The 22,611-nt window shown below is 49.4% G+C and overlaps 1 protein-coding gene across 1 annotated transcript in view; it reads left to right on the top strand.

Annotated features, from left to right (window-relative positions):
* BCOR (BCL6 corepressor) overlaps positions 1–6,361 on the top strand; it is a 39,544-nt gene extending 33,183 nt beyond the window's left edge. Inside the window, 4 exon segments of the mRNA XM_040530560.1 lie at positions 2,582–2,727; positions 3,701–3,778; positions 3,988–4,138; positions 5,238–6,361. Of these exon segments, the coding sequence (XP_040386494.1) occupies positions 2,582–2,727; positions 3,701–3,778; positions 3,988–4,138; positions 5,238–5,532 (670 nt within the window). The 3' untranslated portion in view covers positions 5,533–6,361.
* The last annotated feature ends 16,250 nt before the right edge of the window (positions 6,362–22,611 follow it).

Below are 22,611 nucleotides of genomic sequence, written 5' to 3' on the forward strand. Positions count from 1 at the left end.
TTACTACCGTTAACTGTACCATTAGGGACGGGGAATGTTTATTTCCACGATGCTCAGGGTGGAAAAGATTATATGGGCAAAGGAGCCCAGGAGAGGAACCCCCGGGATCTTTTTCTCACATCTGAGAAAGTTTCCAACTCCAGTAGTCACTTCTGCATCCTACAGAGAGGGTGGTTAAACTCTGCCAAGACTGAAAAACATTCCCTCGTCCGCCTGCCCTGGTGGGAGAAGCAAACACAGGTATCTGTGTCTTTGCACAGTCCCGCTCCTGAACTTGCCAAAGGGCTATGCTAGCCAGTAAAAGAGTCTGGTAGCACCCTGTTAATGCCTTTTTCCCCCTGCCTTGTCTGTGGGCATTCTCTCTTTTTTTCCCACTTCTATTTATTGTTCTTCCTCTTTCCACATGGCTTTACTGCGCCTTTCCTTCCCGTTGCCTTTGTAAAATCCCCTCTTGTGCCCGGGTTGGGATCCCACTGCTCTGTGGGACAGGGCTGCCTGTCCCCCCGCAGCACCCTGCTGGCCTGGGTGAGCTGTACAGTGGGGAGAGGGGCTCCCCTCCTAGGGCTTTTCTCTTTAATAAACTCGGCCAGCTGTCATTAAACTGAGTGAAACACTGGGCAGCGATTTAGATGCTGTTTTTAATAAGTTAAGGGATCATCTTGAATTCATTACTGCTTCAAAAGCCACTTAGGTAGGTCAGTTAAAAAAAAAAAAAACAACAAAAAACAAACACGAAAACCCACAAACCAATAAACCCACAATCCTCCCACCCACCCCCCAACGAAACCAGAAAATCCTAATTCTAAAATAAAATGGAAAACAGCTCACAATTAAAGGCTGCAGCAATGTGAGTGGGGGACGGAAGGCATCCTCAGCGTCTGGAGGCAGCCGTCACTCTCGCCTCTTCCCTGCGCCCCCCTGTCCGGCTTTGGAGGAGTGCCGGGGGGCTGCGGGGTGGCACGAATTGGATCGAGGGCTGCAGAGAGCAGTGTGGGGTTGCTGCTTGTTCGCTGTGCTGGTGTGCGGGGGATAAGCCCCCTCTCTGCAGGGAAGGAGCCCCGCGCTGTCCGGGTGCAGCTCCGTGTGTCAGTACAGCCTGCGTGTGTTAAAAACAAAGCTGCACGCAGCTTTCCGGCAAGATGGGAGCAAGCGCGAGTGCTTCACGTGTCACAGATGTTAATTGCCCTAAATCACAGCCTCCTTGGAATAAACACACCTGGAACACGCTGCTTTTTAAGGGATCACAGAGCCCTCCTCCCACCAGTGATAGATGGGGAAGCATTGCGTGCCTTCCTCTTCTCCCTCCTCCTCACCCCAACCTTCTGCTATCCCGATCTGCCTCTGCTCTGTCTTCAGTGCCGTGGGCGCCAGCCCGTGCCCAAAAAGCGGTCATGTAGCAGGGATGTTGCTGCAGGTGGCAGGGGGCTCTGCAGGGGGGTCAGCCCTGGGTGCCAGCCAAGGCGCTTGGCAGGGTGGCACACGGAGCTGAAGCTCCCAGGCTCGTTTTCTTGTAATGTTATTCGGCAAGTTTTGCGGGGAGGCAGCATGCGATCCTAGCTGAAGTCCTTCCTTATCTCTCTCGCCTTTCAACACATCTGCTGGAGAGCTTAAAAGTCTTGGGGGGGGGGGGGGGGCAGCGTCGCTTTTGCTTGGCAGCCTGAAGGAAGCACCCAGCTGAATAGCCGCGGCTGCTCACCCATGGGTGTTCAGTTCCCTGCTCGTCGCCATCCAGGGGAAAAACGGGGCTTTAACACCTCTTCATTAGTCCGGGGGGTGAGGTGTTGTGCTGCCAGACAACTCCCTGTTACGTACAGCACATTTTAAAGGCAAAAGTTAATGCGATTTGTAATCAGTCATACGGAACTCTAGCCAGGAATTGCAGGCACGTGTATTAATGAGCGATCCTTCCGTAGGCTCACCAAATCTGTGCCCGAGCTTGTATGGGTTGTTGATGCCACATACAATGCCTAACTTCTATGTGGACTAAACTTAAAATACCACATTTTTATATTCGCCAGGTAGAACGGTCGAATTGTGCTGCAAATATATTCACAAGCGCTATTTAAAGAGGATACAGCTCCTAAGTTTAATTCCTAGCAAATTTTCATAACTTATTTGCGTGTACATAATTTAGAAGCTTTGGGTAACTGATTTATGTGCTTGCCCAGAGGCAGGCTGAATGAGCCCGTACCGCACAACATGCTGTTAAATTGGCAGAGATTTGGAACGGTAGAGTGACTTGCAGCAAAATTATGTTTGTGAGGCTTCACACAAACTCCTGCTTTCTGTTACAGGGGTGTAATTATTTTACTGGCCCTCGAAATATGTAAGGCAATGAATGGATGTAACAGAAATGCCTGCCCCGAGCAGTCTGACTGTGAAAAGACAGGAGGGGAGGGAGGGAGTGATGTGCGAGTAAAACCAACAATGAGACGATTGACAGCTGTATTAATAGTGTTACTCACTATAAATAACTTTGGTCTGAAATCCGAAGTTTCTTTTTGAACACATTTACATAATGCTTGAGTCAAAGTGTAATATCGTGATCTTTTTTTTTTTTTCTATTTCTTCTTTTTCCTAGACCAATCCACGACGCGGTAGAAAACGATCACTTAGAAATTGTCCGCCTTTTACTGTCTTACGGTGCTGATCCAACGCTCGCGACGTACTCCGGGAGGACCATTGTGAAAATGACCCACAGCGAGCTGATGGAGACCTTCCTCACAGGTGTGTGTCCTCATCCCACAGGGTGCTGCTGGATGTGGGGTGATGTTTCCCGACCCCGCAAAAAGTCCTACTGCCCACCTGGGATGGCTCCTCGCAAAGGAGCCTTGGAGAAGGCTTAGGTAGCTTCCCCCTGTGTGCAAAAAGAGTCGTGTTTCCTGACATCTTGCTTTCTTTCATGTAGTACTTTTTGCAAGTTTTGCCTCATTTTGTGTCTGAAACGCGCTAAAACTGTGTCAAATGCTCATCTCTTTAAACTCCGTCCATGTTCTAATGTGTTTAGTTTTTTCCCCTGTTAGTTTTGGATGAAGACACTTGCATTCCCTACTACCTTTACCTCTGGAAGTGTTTGTAATACTCACAGTCAATGAGTTTTAAGTACTTGCCCATGCATCAGAACAGAGAACACATAAGTGTATCAGGACTCTGGAAAAGTCCAGTATCTTAGGCTTACTGGTGTCTTGAATCCCAGTATCTTTTCAGCAACTCAACTATCAAATCTCCCAACTTATATCTGTAGAAAACACTCGTATCTTCTGAACACGTCTGTGTGGAAAAACCTTTTCCATCAGTTTCTTCATGGGCACTGCTTCACCCAGAGTTGGTGTCCAGAGTAGCTGCAGGCTAAAAAGCGTGGTACATCCTACGTTTCACAGAAACAAAGTGCCGCTGTCAGTTACTGAGGATTGAGGTCGGGGCCGTCCCCGTCAGACCCTGGGTGATTATGTGATGTGATGGGCTGTGATTTTGTGTGGCGGGAGGAGGGATGCAGGGGAGGAGAGAGTTCCAGGCATACTTGCGAGGATGGCACACGCACATTTTTCGTTGTAGCGTGTGCATCTGTAATACGTTGTGGGTGTCTTTGGTGGAAGGTATGAAGTATGCACAGTGAGACTCCGTATGACACACGGTCTGCTAAACTTGCCAGCTTTTTGTTCTCATCAGTATGTTTTTGTTGTTGTTTTTTCCTCTCCAGAGTATTTAACTGACCTGCAGGGTCGAAGTGTTGATGACCCTGGTTTGTACTGGGATTTCTATGGCAGCTCTGTGTGCGGTGAGCAAATGTTACCCTTTTTTTCTTTGCATGTGGAGACTTTCAAAACACGCAGCACGTGGGGGCGGGGGCTGGCTTGTTTTTGTAGTGGAGGAAGTTAGGAAGGAAGCAAACTGATTTTATTTACAGATTATGTTATTGGAAGAAAAAGCAGGACCTGCAACGGTCTTTTAAACGCTGACTTGGCCTTTTTATTCAATTTTATTTAGATCCGAAAGATGAATCTGGATTCGACATCTTGGCAAACCCCCCTGGCCCAGGTGATGAAGATGAAGATGGCTTTAGCGATGTGTTTGAATTTGAATTTTCAGATGAACTTCCCTTGCCCTGTTACAACATTCAAGTGTGTCTCTCTCAGGGGTAAGAACAAGTGCAGGTTTTGGGGTGAAAATAGCTGAAACGACCTGCTTGGGACGACAGCAGTTTGTATCTGTGGGAAATGTGTTTACGTTATCTAACATGAATGAGATGGCAATGCCATAACTGCTGGGCTTTTCTGAAATGAGATAATAGAGGGCGAAAGGGGGAAGAGCTGCCTTGTGGGGACTCTTTTTGGAGTGCTGTGCTCCATGGCAGAGTGTTGGAGCACAAATTCCTTCCCTCATCCCAGCCAGACACCTTGGTATAATAACATCCCCAAACACAAGTGCTTCTGGCACTTTAACTTGGCTATGATGCTGGAAAGGTGTTCTTAATTTTATTTAACAGGCATTTCTGTTATGTTGAACGGACGTGCTTTTGTAGGTGACAACCACACCGTTAGTGCTGTTCTAGATGCTGCAGCAAAACTGGTTCAAACCCCAAATCAGATCAAACAAATAAACACGTTACAGCAGATACTATGATAATAATAAGCAAAGACCTGAAACGTTTGATTCTATGTTGTATTGAAGATATAAATTAGCTTAGTAAACAGCTACCGTTTGTCATTCACACCAGTTTTGATGACAGCTGTGGGAGAAAACAGTTTTAAATACTAATCACACGGGAGGGCAGGTTTTAGCATATATTCATTATTTGGATGATTGGTGTAACTCAGGTTTTCTGAAATGGACAATTGGAAAGGTTAAATTAAAGAATTGTCTTCTTAATCTGAAAAACAACCCTCCGACGACTTATATTTAATACCGACATCTGCCAAAGTCAGAGATGCTGAAATTTAGGTTTTAACTGTTGGCCATCTCCTGATTTGCTGCATGATAGTCAGGCTCAGCCCAACAAAGCTTTAGACATCAGTGTGGCAGCTGGCACATGCGTGCACTCACAAGGCCTGTTTTTTTGGGTTCCAGCGTTTGTATCTGTGGTGTTTGAGCCCCTGGGCAATGCCCTTGGTTTTGAGGGGGTCATTTGTGTGGGGCGGGCAAGAGGACGCTGTCACACAGCAGTGGGGTGGTGGAGGGTCAAGGAGCCCATGGCTTAATGTCGGTTGTTGGAGCCTTTTTCTCCTTCACCTCCCCAGACCGCGAAACTGGCTCTTGCTCTCCGATGTGGTAAAGAGGCTAAAAATGTCATCTCGCATCTTCCGCTGCAACTTCCCCAATCTGGAAGTCGTCACCATCACAGAGGCAGAGTTTTACAAACAGACTTCTCTCAGCCAGTTGTTCACTTGTGCTACGGACCTTGAAGCGTTTAACCCAGAAAGCAAAGAGCTGTTGGACTTGGTAGAGTTTACAAGCGAACTCAAGACTTTGCTGGGCTCCTCGCTTCACTGGTTGCATCCACACAAGGACCCTCCCTTTGACATCCTTTGCTGAACCATCAGGCCGTTTAATGTACAGTACTATATACAGTTACTTCTTTATGTATATGTGTTCAAATGCAATTGTTTCTGTAAAGAAAGGACACTATTAAATATGAAAATATCTTTCCTTTATATAAGAGATCTGAATTCCAGTTGGATGGATTTTGGAAGAATTTTTTTTTAACTTCAATCAGTTTTTACAAAATTGTTATATAATGTTTCTTTAAATGCACACAGGCTTTGGGATAAGTTTGTTATTACTTGGAACACATTTTTTTTTTAGAGAATACACCCACACATTGACTTTGTTTCATACAAAGCACTGATTACACAGAACATACTTTTTATAGGTGATGTGATCAAAGTCATGTGGCTTGTTTGGGAGATAGGATTTTGGGAAGGCACTTGGTGATATTATTTTTGTTTTTTTGTTTACAGAATTACCTGCTTTGGCCAGGTAAGCACTATTGAATATAATTCAATAGTTTGTAATATAAATTAAACCATATCCATACACATCAACTAATTGTAAGAACTTTTATATCCTAATTTAAAAGCTGTGAAATTTAGTTTTCACACATCAAACCGGATTGTTTATATATGTTTAAACATTTTATGCTCTTTATTTAAAGAAGACGTTGAACTATTTTTTCTGTACCTTGTAAAATATTGAAAAACTAACATATGTTGAAGTTGCTTGAAACTGTACATAAACTAAATTTTCTGAATTGTGTGTTTATGTTTGAGATCTGTGTTTTAACTTTGTAAGTAAATCTCCTGCCTTTGTATTTATATTTTACAAAAATTTTCTTAAAGGCAATAAAACTGTTGAGAAATGAAGATGCTAAAGTGACTCCCGTTAATTCCGTGCATGATTGTGAAATGAGCTCGGACTTATTAATGTTTATGAAAGGAGGCTCTGCGCACATCTCGTGCAGCAGAGCAGATCAGAGCTGGCACAGGTGCTGGAGAGCGAGCGGTTCGTGAATCTGAGGTGGAATCTACACTGGCTTTCTAAATTCAAGGTTACAAGAAAACATTGGGAGCCCTTTATGGGACAGAGGCTTAGAAGCAGTATTCACAATACTTTCTGCATCGCCATTCAGTTAAAGAATTGTGAATAGGTTCAATTATTTTTCCTCCTTTGTCATCTTTTAAAGTTAAATTGACTGAATTTTCTTTTCAGTGGTGTCCAGAGGGGAGGAAAATAGTACAAGGGTAAATGCTTTAGTTTTAATACAAAGCATTAAGGCTATGAGCACACTTTGGGGTACCCAAAGGGAGAATTTTTCAGGGAACAGAACCACACTTTTATGCATCTCAGGAATGTGTACCCAAGAGGCTGGACTCCCTGGGTTTGCGCGGGCCCCTTCTTAAGGGTCTGGGTTTGCCTTTTCCCTTACAGAAAGAAGTTCCTGCTGTGACCCCAAATCTAAGTTTTGCTTTGGTCTTGTTCTTAAGTATACTATGCCTTGTGACAGCCAAACTTTTCAGCTGAGAGGTTTAAGTTGCAGAGCTCTTCTGATGATGGCCAAGATGCCCACCAAAAGGGTTTTCAGCAGAGCACCTGGATCATCTGAGAAAAACATCTGAGAAGAAGTTTCTGTGTCCATGGAGCAGTGGAGCTCAGAGGTTTTGATGGCTCAACACTAGTGCTGCTGTTTAAATTTTTGCTCTTGGGGGAGCTTAAGAAAGACTGTGAAAGACCCTCACACTGAAGCTGAAGGAGAATGACATCTTGGTCATGAAAGTGTCCCAGAGGAAAAGATGCAGAGCTGATGCTTCTCTTGGTGTGTTTGCCACCTAGTCTTTTGTCAAATATTTGTGTTGTGATGCTTACAGCGGGACTGCTGCTGTGTGCGAGGTGATGCTGTGGTTGAGACAAGAGGTACGAGAGGTGTCTGACAACCATGTAATGGTGGCATCTGAAGTCCTGTTTTGCCTGCGGGGCAGGGAATTTGTAGTACTTGCACAACCACCACCATCTTCCTCCAGACTTCGGATACAGGTGATACTATCTCTTGTATGGCTTACAGGCACGCCCCAGGTTTCCTTTTAAGCCTGCGGTCCATCATTGAATGCCCATGGCCAACCTCCAGCTTTGCAAGGAACCAAAATAGAGGCATCCCTGCTCTCTGGTGCTGACTGCTTTTGCTCTGTGATTTTGCTGGAAAGGAGACCAGGAAAAAATCAAGGTGAGGGAGGAAGTTAAAAGCGGTTGCTGCTGCCATGTTTATCTGATCAGCCACATGATGGTTGGAGTCGAGCACCGGCTGGCCTTGTAGCGCTTCCAGGGGTGCGTGGCAGGCACCTCACTTCTCCCCATGCCCTGCAGGCCTACGGGAGATGGGTGCAGCTTCCTCTTTTGTCTGGCGTCTCCTCAGATGATCCTGAGCACGTGCTCCCCGAACGTCTCCGCTTAGTCAGCTCTGCTCGCTCTCCGATGGCGCCCCCGGTACAGTTGGGCCTTCTGCATGCTGGCATTTTCCTCCGTGCTCAAATACAGTAACAGCCGCACGCCGCTGTCATGCCGGCACGTCTGCACTCTAAAAATAGGGGGGGGGGATGGCAGGGTGCACCTGACTGCAGTGCTGTCCCTTGATGTAACATGACCGTTTTATCTTCTGGGGTGTGCTTTTTTTGAAGGACTTGTCTGTATCGGGGTGCTTGGGAGAGCAGAGGAGACTTGGTGGTGGGCGTAGGAGGCTGGTGTGGCTGGCCCTGTTCCGGGCGCTCTGGGGTGGCTGCCACCAGAGGTGCTTGCTGTGTGGGGGGCTTTGCAGTAGGCAAGACCTGGAGATGGTAATCCTGTGGAGAGGAGAGATGGTGACATTGCCTGCAGGGAACTAGCTCTGCGACGGCATGGGGAGGCCAGGGAGTCACCAGGGCTGGATACATCCTGTGCAGTGGCCAAGGCGGGGACATACCAGCTCTAAGCAGCACTCTAGGGCAGGGCCAGGAGGGGCTGATGTTTGTCATTTTGGCTGCTGGACTCATGCGGCTCTCCTTCCCCGTGCTTTCCTGGGCACCCTCTGTGTGGCCCTGAAGTAGGCAGCGTTGGCAGCTAAGGGCTGGAGGTGTTTGGAGCTTGCTAGTACATGGTGCTTGTGCTCTCTGTGGAGCAGTTCCCCAAAGGCAAAGCCCAGGTGCCTGCTGGACGCCCGACCCAACCTCTAGGTTGATCACAGGATCGCAGGAGCAGAATAGAAATTGCCTCAAAGCTGCTCCCAGGGTTCAGGCTCATCTTGTGAATCAAAGAGTTGGAAGCTGGCTCCCCCCTTTATTTCTGTTCTAAATGCCAACCCCAGAGATGAGACCCACAGCTTGCACAGTAATGTGAACAAGGTGTCAGGGAGGGGTAAATACAGGCAGCTGCCATTCCCAGGCTCTGCAAGACTGTTCTTAAACATTCAGCATTATTACTTCAGTTAATACAGGAAAAAGGTCTACATTGCAACTTTAAACTTGTACAGATGCAAGCTAACTGAAAAATAATACTGTATCTATTTAATATTGCTTGTGGTATTTCATTTTTTTCAGTTCTGTATGAGTCCGGTGTTGGTAGGAGCAGGCTTGGCATCAGTACTCAAGGCATGAGTTTAATGCCACAGTCATGAAGACATGTATTAGTTTTTTTGTCAATGTTCTTATTCACCATTGCATTTCTGCTAGGAGGAGGGTCAAGAGAAGAAAGTGATCGGAATCCAACAAATTTCCCTCTGTGAGCTTGTAGCTTTGTCAGGTGAAAAAATCCCTGAACAGATCTGAAGAAGATGAAGCTCTTTCAAGTAACATGTCTTGGTGTCCACACTGAGTCTTCCCACCCAGATCAGTCTTGCTAATTCTGCATTTCACCCTTTCGTGTGCTTCACATGGGTTCACTTTGGTTGCAGAGTGAAGAGATTGTATCCTGCAGGTTAGGTGTGTGATCAAGCATTGCCAGCAATGCTGCCTTCTGCCCTGGAGCTGGGGGTGAAGGCAGTGCGTTGGTTATTTCTGGTTTGCCAGCCCAGAAGCAAACCTTCTCCACACCATGCGCGCATTTTGCTCCATCAGACCAAAGTGCCTGTAGCTGGTTGCTCTCTTGAGCCAGGTATGAAGTACAATTCTGCCACTAAATAGATTTTCCTTTTGTTGTCACATTAATTTGCAACTCATTAATAGTGACAGCAGTGAGGTACTGCACTGATGCAGATTTGCATATTCATGACTAACTTATTATTAAACAAATAAGATTTCCCTAGCTTAAGAAGCACCCAGAGTAATGCCACATTGTACATTATATCAGCCCGGATGTTTTATTTTCTCCTTAATATGTTAATAGATGCAAGGGGTGCTCTTTTTTTAAAGTAAATGTGCATCTGTAAAGTAACATGTAATTTAAAATATCAGAATCGTTTAAATAGTAATCCATTAGCAAACCTGCCAATAATTGAGCAGGAAAACCTATTGCACGAATCAATTAATCCATTCTAACTTCTTGCTTTGTCGCCTGATGAACGTAACGCAGGCAGCAAGGCACAGCCGAATCACCGTAACCGCGAGGCGTGTGAGGGGAAGGCGGCCGATCCTGTGCTTTATGCTTCAGCACAGGCCAGTTGTTTGCTTTTCAGAGGGGTGCTTTTGTGCCTTTCTGCTCCATGGTGCACCCCCGGAGGAGGGGTGGGAGAGAAACCCAGGGTCTTCCCCCTCTCCCAATGTGCAGTTTCCAGATGTGGGAGCCGCAGGATGCTCGTCCCACTCCTGCCTTGCCACCTCCTTACCATGTCGGGAAGCATTTCTATCGTGGCTTGCTGGCCCCCCGCCCAGTCCCCTTATCTCTGCCGGCAGGCTTGCCTGGTGGGTATGGTGGTGACACGAGGAATTGACAGCCCCAGGGAGGGGGGCAGCACTATGGGGATGCTGGGGATGGTGGTGGCAGCATGCTTCATCCCCTGCCCAAGAAGCTGGGGAAAAAGCCCGTGGAGTTCAGCAGCCGCTCAAAATCTGCAGGCAGAAGGAAGAGGGGGTGCAGGGCATGGGACTGCCCTGCAGGAGTGCATTTTGACTCCCCATTTTGGATTGTAATGGTGTAGGTTATTTCCTACATGATTTTTTAGCAAGAGCTCTTTTCTATTGCGCTGTTCAAGAATAGCCAGCATGCATATCAACCCCCGCTCTTCAGCTCCCTGCTACATCCATACTTTTCATTCCTTTCTGGCTCTTTTAGCGATGTGTAGGGTACTGGGCGTAATTATGTGCGCGGGAAGCAGCTGGTCATTGCAAAGTTCCTCTCAGCCCTCAAGTTATTTTTTCCTGGCTTGACTTTCCAGAGGCCTTTGACGGTGTTGCCTAACCATGAGACCAAATGCGGTTCTTACCCCATCCTGCTGTTTCCGTGTGAGTCACAGACACCCCTTCTGCACGGCTGGCCCCATGCTCCTGGTGCTCCCGGTATCTCCAGGGCCAGAAGCTTCTGCTCATGGCCCTGAGGACACATGGCCTGAACTCCTCTGGGCATCGTGGAAAGCACCCACAGCTCACCCCAAGGGCTGCATCCCTGCGGGTGCGGAGCAGGGCGAGGCTGGTTCAAAACCATACACACCAGCCTCTCAGCGCCCTTCTCTCCCAGAATGGCGATTTCGTTTTGGGACGTGGGATCTGTCCTTATCAATCCTCTCTCGTGTCAGGTCCTTCCCTGGCACGAGGAGGAAATGAAGCCAGCAGGGCCGAAGGCCAGCTTGCAGTGCTCCACAGCTGCAGCCATGTTAGTGCGCTGAGGATGTAGAGGGTTAGTCAACACATGCGGCAGACACTCGTGATGTCAGAGACAGTGTTTAGTATTTGTAGCTGTCGAAATTTCGAGGAAAAGGCTCCCTAATGAAAACCCTTTTCCAATATGCCATAAAACTCCCCTTTAAGTAAAGCCTCTGCGAAGGCGAGTCCTGACAGGCCTCCTGAAATGAAAAGGGCAGATTATTTAACAGCTGATCAACACTAATAACCCTTGGCAAATACAGTATGCAAATTTAGTGCCGGCGCCAGCACCCGCCGGAGGGGCTCTGCTCTGACAGCCTGGCCTGGCTGCTCTGAAGCCACCGCCGCGACTGACAGGGCCGGGCGCCGGGAGCGGGGGTGGCTGGGCTGCCCCCGCCATGTGATGGGGCCGTGGTCTGTGGTTTGTGGCTGCTCGGCCAGGAGAAGATCCCTCAGGGACGCAGGAGTCTCCAGGGTGCATGGTGTCTGGCCCTGCAGCGGGCCCAGGCCACGGCCCTGCTGAGAGGCTGCAGCTGGTGGCATAACGCAGCATGGCAATGAGTTGAATAGTTGGAAACTGGGTGTATTGCCTCACCCCTCCATGGCATCTTAGGGGAAATAGCAGTTTTGAGTGCCTTTGTGATGTGCCAGTTTACGCATGCACACAGAAAAAGTCCCCTTTCTGAATTGGGCTGGGCTTAGCTATACCCTGCAAATCGTTGAAAGAGCCAGAAAGGAATGAAAAGTATGGATGTAGCAGGGAGCTGGAGAGTGTTTTGATATGCATGCTGGCCAGTCTTGAATAGCCTGATGGAAAAAATCATGCCGCTTTGTGGGAAATGCAGAGGAAAGCATGGGCTGAGAACAGTGCAGAGTGAGGACTTCATCCTTTTGGCCCCCAGCCCCAAGTCACGGGGGTGGCTTTGCACCAGCATGGGGGGATTTGGAGCCCCTGGCTGCAGGGCAGTGACTGCAGTGGCACTGCTGCCAGGGGTGCTGGTCCCAGACGGCGAATTCCCTGCTGCCCCCATGAGCTGGTGGCTGTCACAGACAGGCAGAGCTGGGTAGGAGGCAGCACCGCTCAGCCATGGGCACAGGGCAAAGGGCAGGGATAGGCAGCGAAGCCTTGCCCTTTTGGTGGCAGTGTGGCATTATCTTGGCTCAGCTGGGCGAGCATGACCTGCCTCTGGAGCCTGAATGTGCAGCACAGACACCATATCCCGGTGCAGCCCTTAATGGGCCAGTGACCGAAAGTGCCTGGTCCCCAAGGGGTTACCTCGCCTGAAGTGGCTGCCATGCCCAGAGAGCCAGCGTGCCTTTGACTACCCCTGTTTTCAAAGGCTCAGAAGTGAGCTTGATTAGCAAAGTCAACAAAGAGATGCAAATATGCTGCATCAGAAAGGTGCATTGTTGGTTTTCAAGTCGATGCCCTGGGTAGTGGCAAGAAACAACTGTGGATGTTGGGAAATGTTAAAGAAGGGAGGGTGCGCTGTCCTGGAGAAACCAGTGGCTCAGACCAGCTCACCGCTTTGTGGACACAAAGCAGCACCTCTCTCTTCAAGGTTATTTAATAGTAAACAACTGCCGTCAGAAGGAAAACAACTCACCTCTGCAGCAGCCCTAGAACAGCGCTTCAGCTTGGGCTATTTCACGAGTGCAGCAGGGGCTGTGGCAGGGGCAGAGTGGGCTGGAGACCTCCAGAAAGAAATAAGCCCTTCCAGGCTAATTTCTAAAGGTAAACGTCAGCTCCCAGGAAGCTTCCATGCACGCACCCCTCTTCTGCTGCCACTGCTGGTGCTGCTGGCTTGGGGGTGCGGAGGAATGCGGTATCCCAGGCAGTCTGTTTGTGAAGGTGTAAGGCATTTTTTTAAGTACACAACGGAGACTTCAGCAGGGCTCGACCTTTTTGCAAAGTAAATTTATTTGACAGGTTTATTTCTTTATCAGGTATTTGTCTAACCCCTTGACACCGAGAGAACTGATTTCCTGGTACAAATGTTAAAAACGGAGGCTCCCAGAGATGTGTACGGTCACAGCCAGTGTCCAAAATATCCTCATGCCAGAGTCACCCAAGTGTCCCAGGGACCTGGCATTACAGCTGGGGACCTTAGAGATGCTGGGTAAGCCACACAGTGATCTCACTGCAGCACCACGATGTGCAAAAGCCAGGAAGAGAGCCGTCCCCAGTAATAGGACAGGAGACTGCCTTCTGCTAGGTCTTTGCCGCCGTGCATTTTTGGAGTGCATGCTGGCAGCCTGGATGAGCAGCTGGTGGATTCAGGGGTTAAAAATGAGCCTTCTGCAAGTGGTGCCTCCATCTGACAGGATGGGGAGATTAGAAACACCTTAAGCGCCTGAAGGTTTTGCAGCACTGCTGACTGATCAAATAAAAATACGTGAATCATAAATCAATGTAATTTAAAGCAGATTTATTTAGGAATTGAGATCGGGCACTAAGGGGCTTATTCAAATCACTCTAGCTTGCCGTTAGCCCCGTCTGCCAGCACGTACTCTCTTGGGTGAGGTGAGGAGGGGGTGCAGATGTGCCACATCTAGACTAACTCAGGGGCAGGGACGGGGGGACCGGGGAGGTTCCCAGGGTGGCGGAGGGACTCAGCCGCCTGCTCGTCTCGATACTGGCCATGACAGATGACAGCCGGACAGCGGGCGCAGCGTGCAGCGTGGCTGCAGCACAACACAAGCTCCGGAGGCAGCCCTGCGTGTCAGGACTAGAGTCGGTCACAGCAGCAATGGGCCCGCCGGGGAGCTCCCTCCTCCGCTCCCTCGCATGCTGGTTCAACAGGGAGCCTCCACTGTGCTCCTGCCGTCACCTGCTGTCCCCTCTCTGCAGCGTGCAACCATGCTGCGGCTCTTCCTCCTTCCCCGGCACCCGACAAGGAGATGCTGCAGCTCTGCGCAGTGTGCGCACATGTGCATGTGTGTGGGTGTGCAGGGGGGCTGGCTGCTTGTCCCCAGCCACAGCCGTGCAGGAGGTCCTGTGCCCTGAGCTAGCGCAGGAGCCAGGAGGGGGAAGGCTGGCTCCCCGTTCCCACCAGGCCTGCAGTCACCCTGCAAACACATTAATTTTCCTAAAAAGGCACCCGAGAGCGTGAACAGCAATACCACTGTGGCATTTATTAATTTTTTAGCATCGCTTGCGCTCCCTCCCCCACCCGCTGTGATTTGCATACCTGTTAATCCTCTCCCTCCTGCAATAATTCTGTGAAGGATAGGGAAATTATTTCCGAGCAATAACTCCTTGACTCAGGAGCTGCAGAAGACCCTGTGTGCCACCGTGCTCAGAGCAGAGACTTCCAGCAAGTGGAAGCAGGAGGTCTGACCTCCCAGGAGTGGTGTGACAGCTACAAGCACCAAGGAAAGCCTGACATCTTAAGCCTGTGAAACGGAGCCTGCCAGCCCCAAACAGCACTGTCCCCAAAGCCCCCTTGCTCCTGGCAAAGGTTTGCCTCTAGAAACGTGCTGTTCCCGGCTCGCAGCATTTCCCCTGCAGCAAAGCTATGTCCTGGGGGAGAGGGAAGGCAAGCCCTGAGCCCTGAAAGGTTTGATTGCTCCATGCAGCCCTGCCAGGGCAGCTGGGATGCCGTCCCCTCCCTGCACACGCTAGGAGAGAGCATCCCATGGCAGAGTGGTGCCATGGGGCTAGCTCCGACCCACAGGATTCGGGTGGCTTCTGATGAGCTCTGCCAGTTTTAGCCAGCAAGAAGCTGCAGACAAACATGTGACTCTGGCAGTTTAATTCATCGCTTTTCTTACCATTGTCTTTATCTTCTTCCCCCCATCTTTTTATTTCACTGGGGTTTGTGGCTGAATGACGTCTCCTCCAGTGAAAAATCCTAAAGATGGGCCAGTCGCATCCAGGGAGAGAAAGAGAGAAAATCCCTCCAGAAATCCCTGGAAAAGCCCAGCCAGTTTTTCCCATCCTCCCACCTCCTCTGCGACCAGGAAGGGACAGGCCAGGGGACAGGGGAGGAAGGGCAGCGGGGTGATGAGTAGGTGGCGGAGAGCTCTGGGGAGCTCGCTGCCCTTATTTGGAGCCAGCGGCGTGGGTGGACAACAGAGGAAAGCACAGGAGAAAGAGCAGGAAACTAAGTTTCGGGAGGAAACTTTTATCACGTGATGATAAGACGCAAGAGCAAGCCCCCAAACCATATGCATTGCTTAGTGGGAGGGTGGCTACAACCCCAGCAAGCTGCAAAACCGAGCCACACTGGCTCAGCTGGAAAACAAAAGGATCACATTTAAAGCCTGAAAGCTGCACCTTCGAGGGCTCTGGCATCAGCACAAGCATCCTCGTGTGGCGTGCGTGACCCTCCCTGCTCCCTGCCCCGGCGGTGGCACGGGAGGCGAGCGGGGAGAGGTGATGCTCACATCCCAGCTGGAGCACGGCACAGCCGGAGCAGGAGGACAGCGCCGGCGGGCTGCGTGCCCGCTCTCACACCGCGCGTAGCCTAGAAGCACGCCGGGGCAATCGCTTGACAGGCACATTGGCGGCCGTCGGCTCGGCGGGGCTTGCTTAATCAGGCATTTACAGCGAGGTCGAGGAGGTTCCTCTTTCTGGACTATATTAAGGCGCGCGCAACGGCTTGAGGGTGGGGGTTAGAGGACGGCACGGAGTTGTGAAAGAGCCGCGCGGCAGAGCCGGCGAGCAGCTACGGCTTCTTGGCAGCGTTTCAGAAAATGGGGTGGTCCAGTTAGGGAGTTCAGGAAATTGTCTGAGCTAGATTAAACATTTTCTGAAACCTTCTGGGTGCTTGAGAGCTGACTTGAAAGTTGGCAAAGTTAAATAAAACAAAAGTTAACGCATTCCCCTCAATTTATTTTGTTACAGGGCTAGCATGAAGTCGGCCCGTATTTCATTGCTTCGAATGCCCCCTTCCATCTGAAGGCACGAGTGTCTGCACGGTAAAATCCTGGGTCTATTGCTCAGCTGTGCAGAAGGCCACATGTAACACACAAGAGCTGTCGCACACTTTTGAAAAACCATAAAATACGTAACTTCTAGGCATAAAACGGGATTTCTCGCTGTCTGGAGCCAGGGTGTAGAAGAGTCTCTGTGGATCTGTGGCTCACTGGAGTCTTGCTTCAGCCCCAAACCCACGAAGCATCCCATGGCAGGGAGCCTGCCCTGACCCGGTTTTCCAGTAGCTGCATGCTGTCCTGGAGGAGAAAGGGCTGCAGCAGCGCAGGCGAGAGCAGCGGCATTTTTCCCTGGCAGATCTCAAATCAGACACAACAGCAACAATGAAAAAACACAACGGGGTTTCTCCCTGGGGAGGACGAGGGTGCCAAAAGGCTCTGTGCCTGAGCAAAACAAGGACTCCTCTGCACTTGTCCCCACCGCGGGCAGTCTCTGACGTCAAGCTGTGTCTCTCCACTTTCCTTCGGGGGGGGAAGGTGGAGTACAACCTGCCCACAGCAAAGGATTTCCACTGCTCACGTCAGCTGTGCGAGGCGAGGAGCTGCAGAGCAACCTGCACCCTGCGCCTATCTCCCTCGCGGGAGCAGAGTCCTTGATGGAGAAAATGCCAGCCTGGGAATTTTCCTGCTACTGTCTCGTGGGGAAAGTTGCTGCTGGTGGAATCGGAGGCGGTATCAGGCACAGAGCAGATGTCGGCAGCTTCCTTGCCCCATGGAAATAAGGAAGTAGGGAACCCATTTAGGCAAACGGTCCCACATAAATCTTCACCCGACGTTTCTTGCCTGGGCCCGATTCCCTGTGATCTCTGCAAAAGGTAAATTGAACTCTGCTTCACTGACGGAGCTCAGTGCTATTAGTTATACCTGTCTTTGTGGCAGAGCTGCTTTGGGTGAGAAAAGAAAAGCAGTATGGCCCCAGGAGAGAGACAGAAATCAGAACATAAATGCAGGTATCAAAGCAGAAAAATGCAGAGAGCGGTAGTAGCCCAGGGTATGTTGGAGAAGAAAACAAACTCTTATCACAGTGAGAGCAGAGGAAGCCATCCCACTGTAGGGAGGAGACGAGGAGGACAGCTGACATCCTGCAGAGAGAGACTCCGAGGTCTGGGGGAGGGCAGCACAACCCCAAAGGCCTGGCACCGGGGAAGGATGCGGCTCTTAAAGACGCGGGGGTTTGCCCAGCGCTTCTGCTGACAGGCAGCCCGAGCCAGCCAGCCAAGCTAGCAATTACCAGGCAGTTACGGGGGCTGAGAGCAGGTGTGTGTGTGCATGGGTATTTTTAAGCAGTGCGGTTTACAGGCTCCTTGCCATCCGCAAAGTCCCAGGAGAACGCGAGATCCTAAACACCCACCTGGACCCTGGTCAGATGAAAATGAATTATTAAACGCAGCGGAGATTTATTGCCTTCTAAAAAATTTATTAACAGGGCTAGGAGGACAACTTTCTGCATGAGCAACGTCAGGAGGTGGGGGCAAAGAACCGAAGTTTTGCTGTTGACAGAGGTCTGTTCCCAGGAGGAGCTGGTAGCCTGCCTCCGACCACGTACTGGTCAGAAGCGTGCCAGCTCCCTCTCCATGCCCAGTCCTTTCCAGCAGATGTCCAGCATTTGGAGGACAACATGGATGGACCAAACAGAGATGCTGAGAACGCTTCCCCTTTCAGTGTAGATACCATTCGGCGGTCACAAGTTAGGAGAACTTTGGCTAAGACCTTTAGGGAAGCCTGTTTGCTTTGATTTTGGAGGGAACAACCTCAGATCTACCCCCAGGCACTGAATTTTTAGGATGGCCCTTTTTTTGTGAGGCAGGAACAGAGAGCTGACCTCTAGCAGAGGGGGAGTGACGCTGTGGGGACGAGGGAAGGAGGACGGATCCAAGGGAGGATTCCCAGCAGTGAGTCAGAGGGGGAACTGTTAAAAATAGTTCGGGGAATAGGGACAATGTCCTAAAAGAAAACACTCTTTGTGCAGAGAGGATAAAACACAATCAGAAAAAACTGGAGCCGCACTGCCGAGATAGAGCTAAAACTGAAGACAAGGAAGAAAAGGCAGAAGAGAACACAAAGAGAGGATCCCGCCAATCATTGTGCTGTATGTAACATTTTAACACCAGGGCTTATTGGAGGGATTGCTATTTCTAGTAATCTGTGAGCCTTGCCTGCAGTGGCAGGTGGGGGTGAAGGCACTTTCCCTCCTGACTGTGTTATGATGCCAGAAATAAATACATTTTTTTCTCTGGAAAAGCTGCCAGTTATGTTCTTCGTGTCAGAGCAGGGATGCTCGAGGAAGAAATGCTAAAGGAAGGCCTGGTCCTCGTGTGCAAATGTACATAAGCACACACAGGCACCCACCCTCTTGCAGTTTACCTGTGGCCGGATAGAAGACAGAAAATTACCAGTGTAACCTTCAGAAAGCTGATTGCAAGAACGTTTTCCCATTAATGCTGCTAGCGGGATTGTGATTGCAGTTTTTAAGGTAGCCACAATCAGTTGACTAGCAAAGCTGAACTGCACTTGTACTCTGTATAAAACCATTGTGCTTTGCTTGCTGCCCGAAACTTGGGTCTTGGTAAGGGAGGTGTTTAAGACAGCTTGGACATTTGGGATCTTGCTCTTCCAGTGACCAAAATTTCAGCTATCAGGCATGAGACTGGCCAGGCAAGCAAGCACGCAGCACTGGCTTGCAGGTGGGGAGGTGAGCCTGTGTCACGGCCATGGGCAGAAGTGCATGGCCAGAAGCAACCTGCTCATTGAGAGCATCTGTGCACATCTCTCCCTATCAAACTCTCAGATTGGTTAATGACAAGGTATGCAGCAGCCCAAAGATGAAATATTTTCTAAAATGTAACCACCTCCGATTTTAATCACACTCTGATATATATTTTCTGGTGAGTCCACCTCACATTGGAGATAGTAAGGAGTGAAAATTCCTGCTTGTGCCCCTACCCTGTGGAATACCACAAAACAGCAATTACTCCCCAAATCTGAATTCTGTCCTTCGGTGCCCAATCCTATGAAAATAGATGTAGCCATTTGTCTTGCTCCTTCCCGCTTCTTCTCCAGTGGAGCTATTGCTCAAGCAGATTACAATTAGAATGAAAGGGACTAAACCTAGCACAGTGTTAGACTTCCCACAGATACACCCTTGCTCCTCACCCGCTGTTGACCTCTGATCATCCACTTCTGTACAGGAAGGGAAAGAGCGGACCCTGTTCTGACTACATCTTGCATTTTCTTTTGAACTTTTATTTTCCTGCCTGTGGTTGAACCTCCTTTCAAGCACGCAACGTCATGCATGTACGTAACAGTGACGCTGGCCACTCTGCTCTCGGTTCAACAGAAGCAATTTGCTCGTGTTGATTTACTGTAATAGGTGGTGTCTTTTCTTGACCAAGATGTGATTTTTTGCTTGTTTCTACTGAAACAAAGACGCATAATGACGTTTCTAGTGCTCAGAGTGTAACTGAGTCCAGAGGAAGGCATCTTAGAGCTCTGACAAAAGGTGCAAGGGAAGCCCCCCTCTGATCCTCGTGGCTGTGGTTTACGAACCAGATGGTAACTTTTGTGTTTGGATGGCCTTTAGCCACACTAAGACACATATTTGCAGTAGACCTGGCCAGCTGATAGAGACTCTGTATTTGCAAACAAACAAACTCGTCAAGACAAAAAAAAGTTCTGTTTTAAAGTGTCTTTCACTGGAAACCGTATCACAACCAAGTCCAGCCATTCTATTCAAAAACCAAGTAAACTCTCTCCCCAGCCCACATATCTTAAAAATCCCATTATCTCTGAAGGAAAGACTAACAGCAACTGAGCTCTTTGTCAGAGCTGCTCTCCGAGCACTAAGCCACCTGGTATCTACATAGGGGTGTTCTGCAGGTAGAGGAGCACTGCTGCTCTGTGCTGGCAAAGTGCTCCCACTGTGAATGCAGATGTAGCAGTAAAGCTGGCTGTTTAAAGCTACAAAAACAACCCTGCCAAAGAGCAAAACAAGCAGCTTCAGCAGCCATCAAGACAACTGCCACTGCCCCAGGGGCACTGTGGACAATTCTGCATAAGGCAGGATCACACCAGGATCTGACACCTGCCGTGGCTGTGCTGGTGGCTGTGCTCGGTGTAGAGCTGTCTACCTTATAAGAACTACCATGTGCTGTATTATCCCTTGCAGTAGTGTGTACAAATACTTACATGTAAATTAAGGTAAAGTAATAAATTATGTGGTGATGACGGGACACCACCTGAGAACAGAAGATGAGATTTCACCACATTTAAAAAAATAGGATAAACCACTAATTCATCAATATTTTTATTATGCGAGTCCCTCAGACAGACAGACAGACAAGACCAAGCAATTGCAGAGTGTGTTTGAGCTGAGAAAAGGAGAAAAAAAAAAAAGTTCTCTAAAAGAAAGTTCAGATGCATTTCAAAGTACCACAGCTCTAAAAAACACCAAAGGAGTTTTATCAAACTTCCCAGAAAAAAAAAACAAAAAACGAAAACTTTGCTCTGCGAGGAAATAGGGCAAGTGAGATTTCAAAGGAAGGTATTTTTTTTTCCTGGGGTGCAGGGCTGATGACTGAAGATGCTCACACCCAAGCCCTCCTGCTCGCACGTTCGTCCTGAGCTGTGTGCAGCCTGGAGGCTGTCACGCTGCAATTAAGCCAAGCCGGGTGCCGGGCTCACTGACTATATTTCTGGATTAATCTTGGATATAGCTGAGATCCCAGATGCGCCCGGAGCAGCTCTGTTACCACAAAGCACTGATTCACCATCCCTTAAAAAGAGTGCAGTGCAGCTCTATTTTTTTTTTAATTCCTCCGCTAATTAGCAGCAGGTAGTGAATAGGGAAGTGTTTATCCTCCCCCCCCCCCCCCCCCCCCCCCCAGCTCACTACCCTGCTGTGTTATGACAGCTGGAACGTTAATTAACATGACCTGGCAGATAATATTTAATCCAAGACAGCATAGCACGGAAACATCCGACTGCCTCAGGGCTGGTCGCCTACCAGGTGCGCCCTGAGGAAACCCTCCCGCGTGCCCTCCTTGGGGCACCGAGGGCCTTCAAAACCACGGCGGTGCCTACACGAGGTTTCACAGCTCCTCGTGCCCTCGCTAAGCTCTCCCAGAGGGCTGCCAGCAGCGCAGGGCCTGCCCGCGGCCCCTCCAGGCCAGGCCTCATCCGCCAGCCGCTGCCCGCCATGCCGGCCTGCCTGCGGCCTGAGGTGGAGCCGGCGCAGGGGCCGCCTGCTCCATCAGAAACCGCAGCGAGCGCTTAGAGGGAAACCACACGGAGCACAGCTTGATGAAGCCTCAGAGTAATGCCGAGGCATCCACGTGGTCGCGGAGCAGAACAACAAACAAACAAACAAGCACAAACACACACACACACACACACACATGCGGCGGAGGCTTTTGAAAGGGCTGCGCTACCGCAGGGGAGCTTGGAAGGGGACTGACTGACTGAGCGCTGGCTGTGGGGAAAAGCACCTGACTCCTCAGCTGGCTCCAGCCGGGAGAGGCGCAGGAGGAGCTGAATTACAGGTTGCCGAATTATTTTGGTAGTAATTGGCTTCTGGTTATAAACAGGAGCAAAAGAAGGAACTCGTTCCCCATATGCCAGGGCCACAGCTGCCGGGAGAGCCCCGGTGCGCCCCTGCCTGAGCGGCTGGGGGCCGGGCTCGGCGGAAACGGTGGGGCTATGGCACCCTGTGTGTCGCGCAGTGTTTGTCCTAAGGGCAAAACACAAGCACGTCGGCGTGGGGTGCTGGGTCTGAGCCTTTGAGCCGAGAATTTAAATTGAGAGCATTCCTTTAAAATAGTGCGACTTGCTCGCCAATAAAGGAAAACGCGGATGTGGTAAAGGAGCTTTACCAAGCTCCCCCCAGCCCCGTAACTGAAAGATCAGAATTTCTGTTATCTTTGGAAATACTAATTTAGCAGATCAGTAACCAGATGCTATCTCTTAAGAGATTTGGGCCAGCGATTTCTAATAATTTTTACAAATATAAGCACTATCCTGTGTGCGTGCACACACAAACATACCTCTTGAAATGCAGGAATCAAAAAGCTGTTCTATCTGCAAAAAAACATATACTTTTATTGCCAGGAGCAGCCTTTCTGACCACAGATATCTAAAAGACAGAGTGGTCTTTGGGTACTATTTAGTTCCAAAGGGGCTATAAAAGGCAGATGGTCTCATTAGAAACAATTTATGCATATATATTTCTAGGAGTTGAACACTGCCAGAATAGGTTTAGCTCTTTCACCATACCGAGGAAAATATCACCACTTGCAAATGTTTCCAGTTTGCAAAATAATGACCTATCCAAAGTAGCTAAGCAACTAATTACTCAAATACTAGAAGGTTATATGCCAATATTATCACATTGTTGGTCTCCTGGGCAAACAACTTCACATTCCTC

The sequence above is a fragment of the Cygnus olor genome, chromosome 1 (genome assembly GCF_009769625.2).
Source record: "Cygnus olor isolate bCygOlo1 chromosome 1, bCygOlo1.pri.v2, whole genome shotgun sequence".
Lineage (NCBI taxonomy): Eukaryota > Metazoa > Chordata > Aves > Anseriformes > Anatidae > Cygnus > Cygnus olor.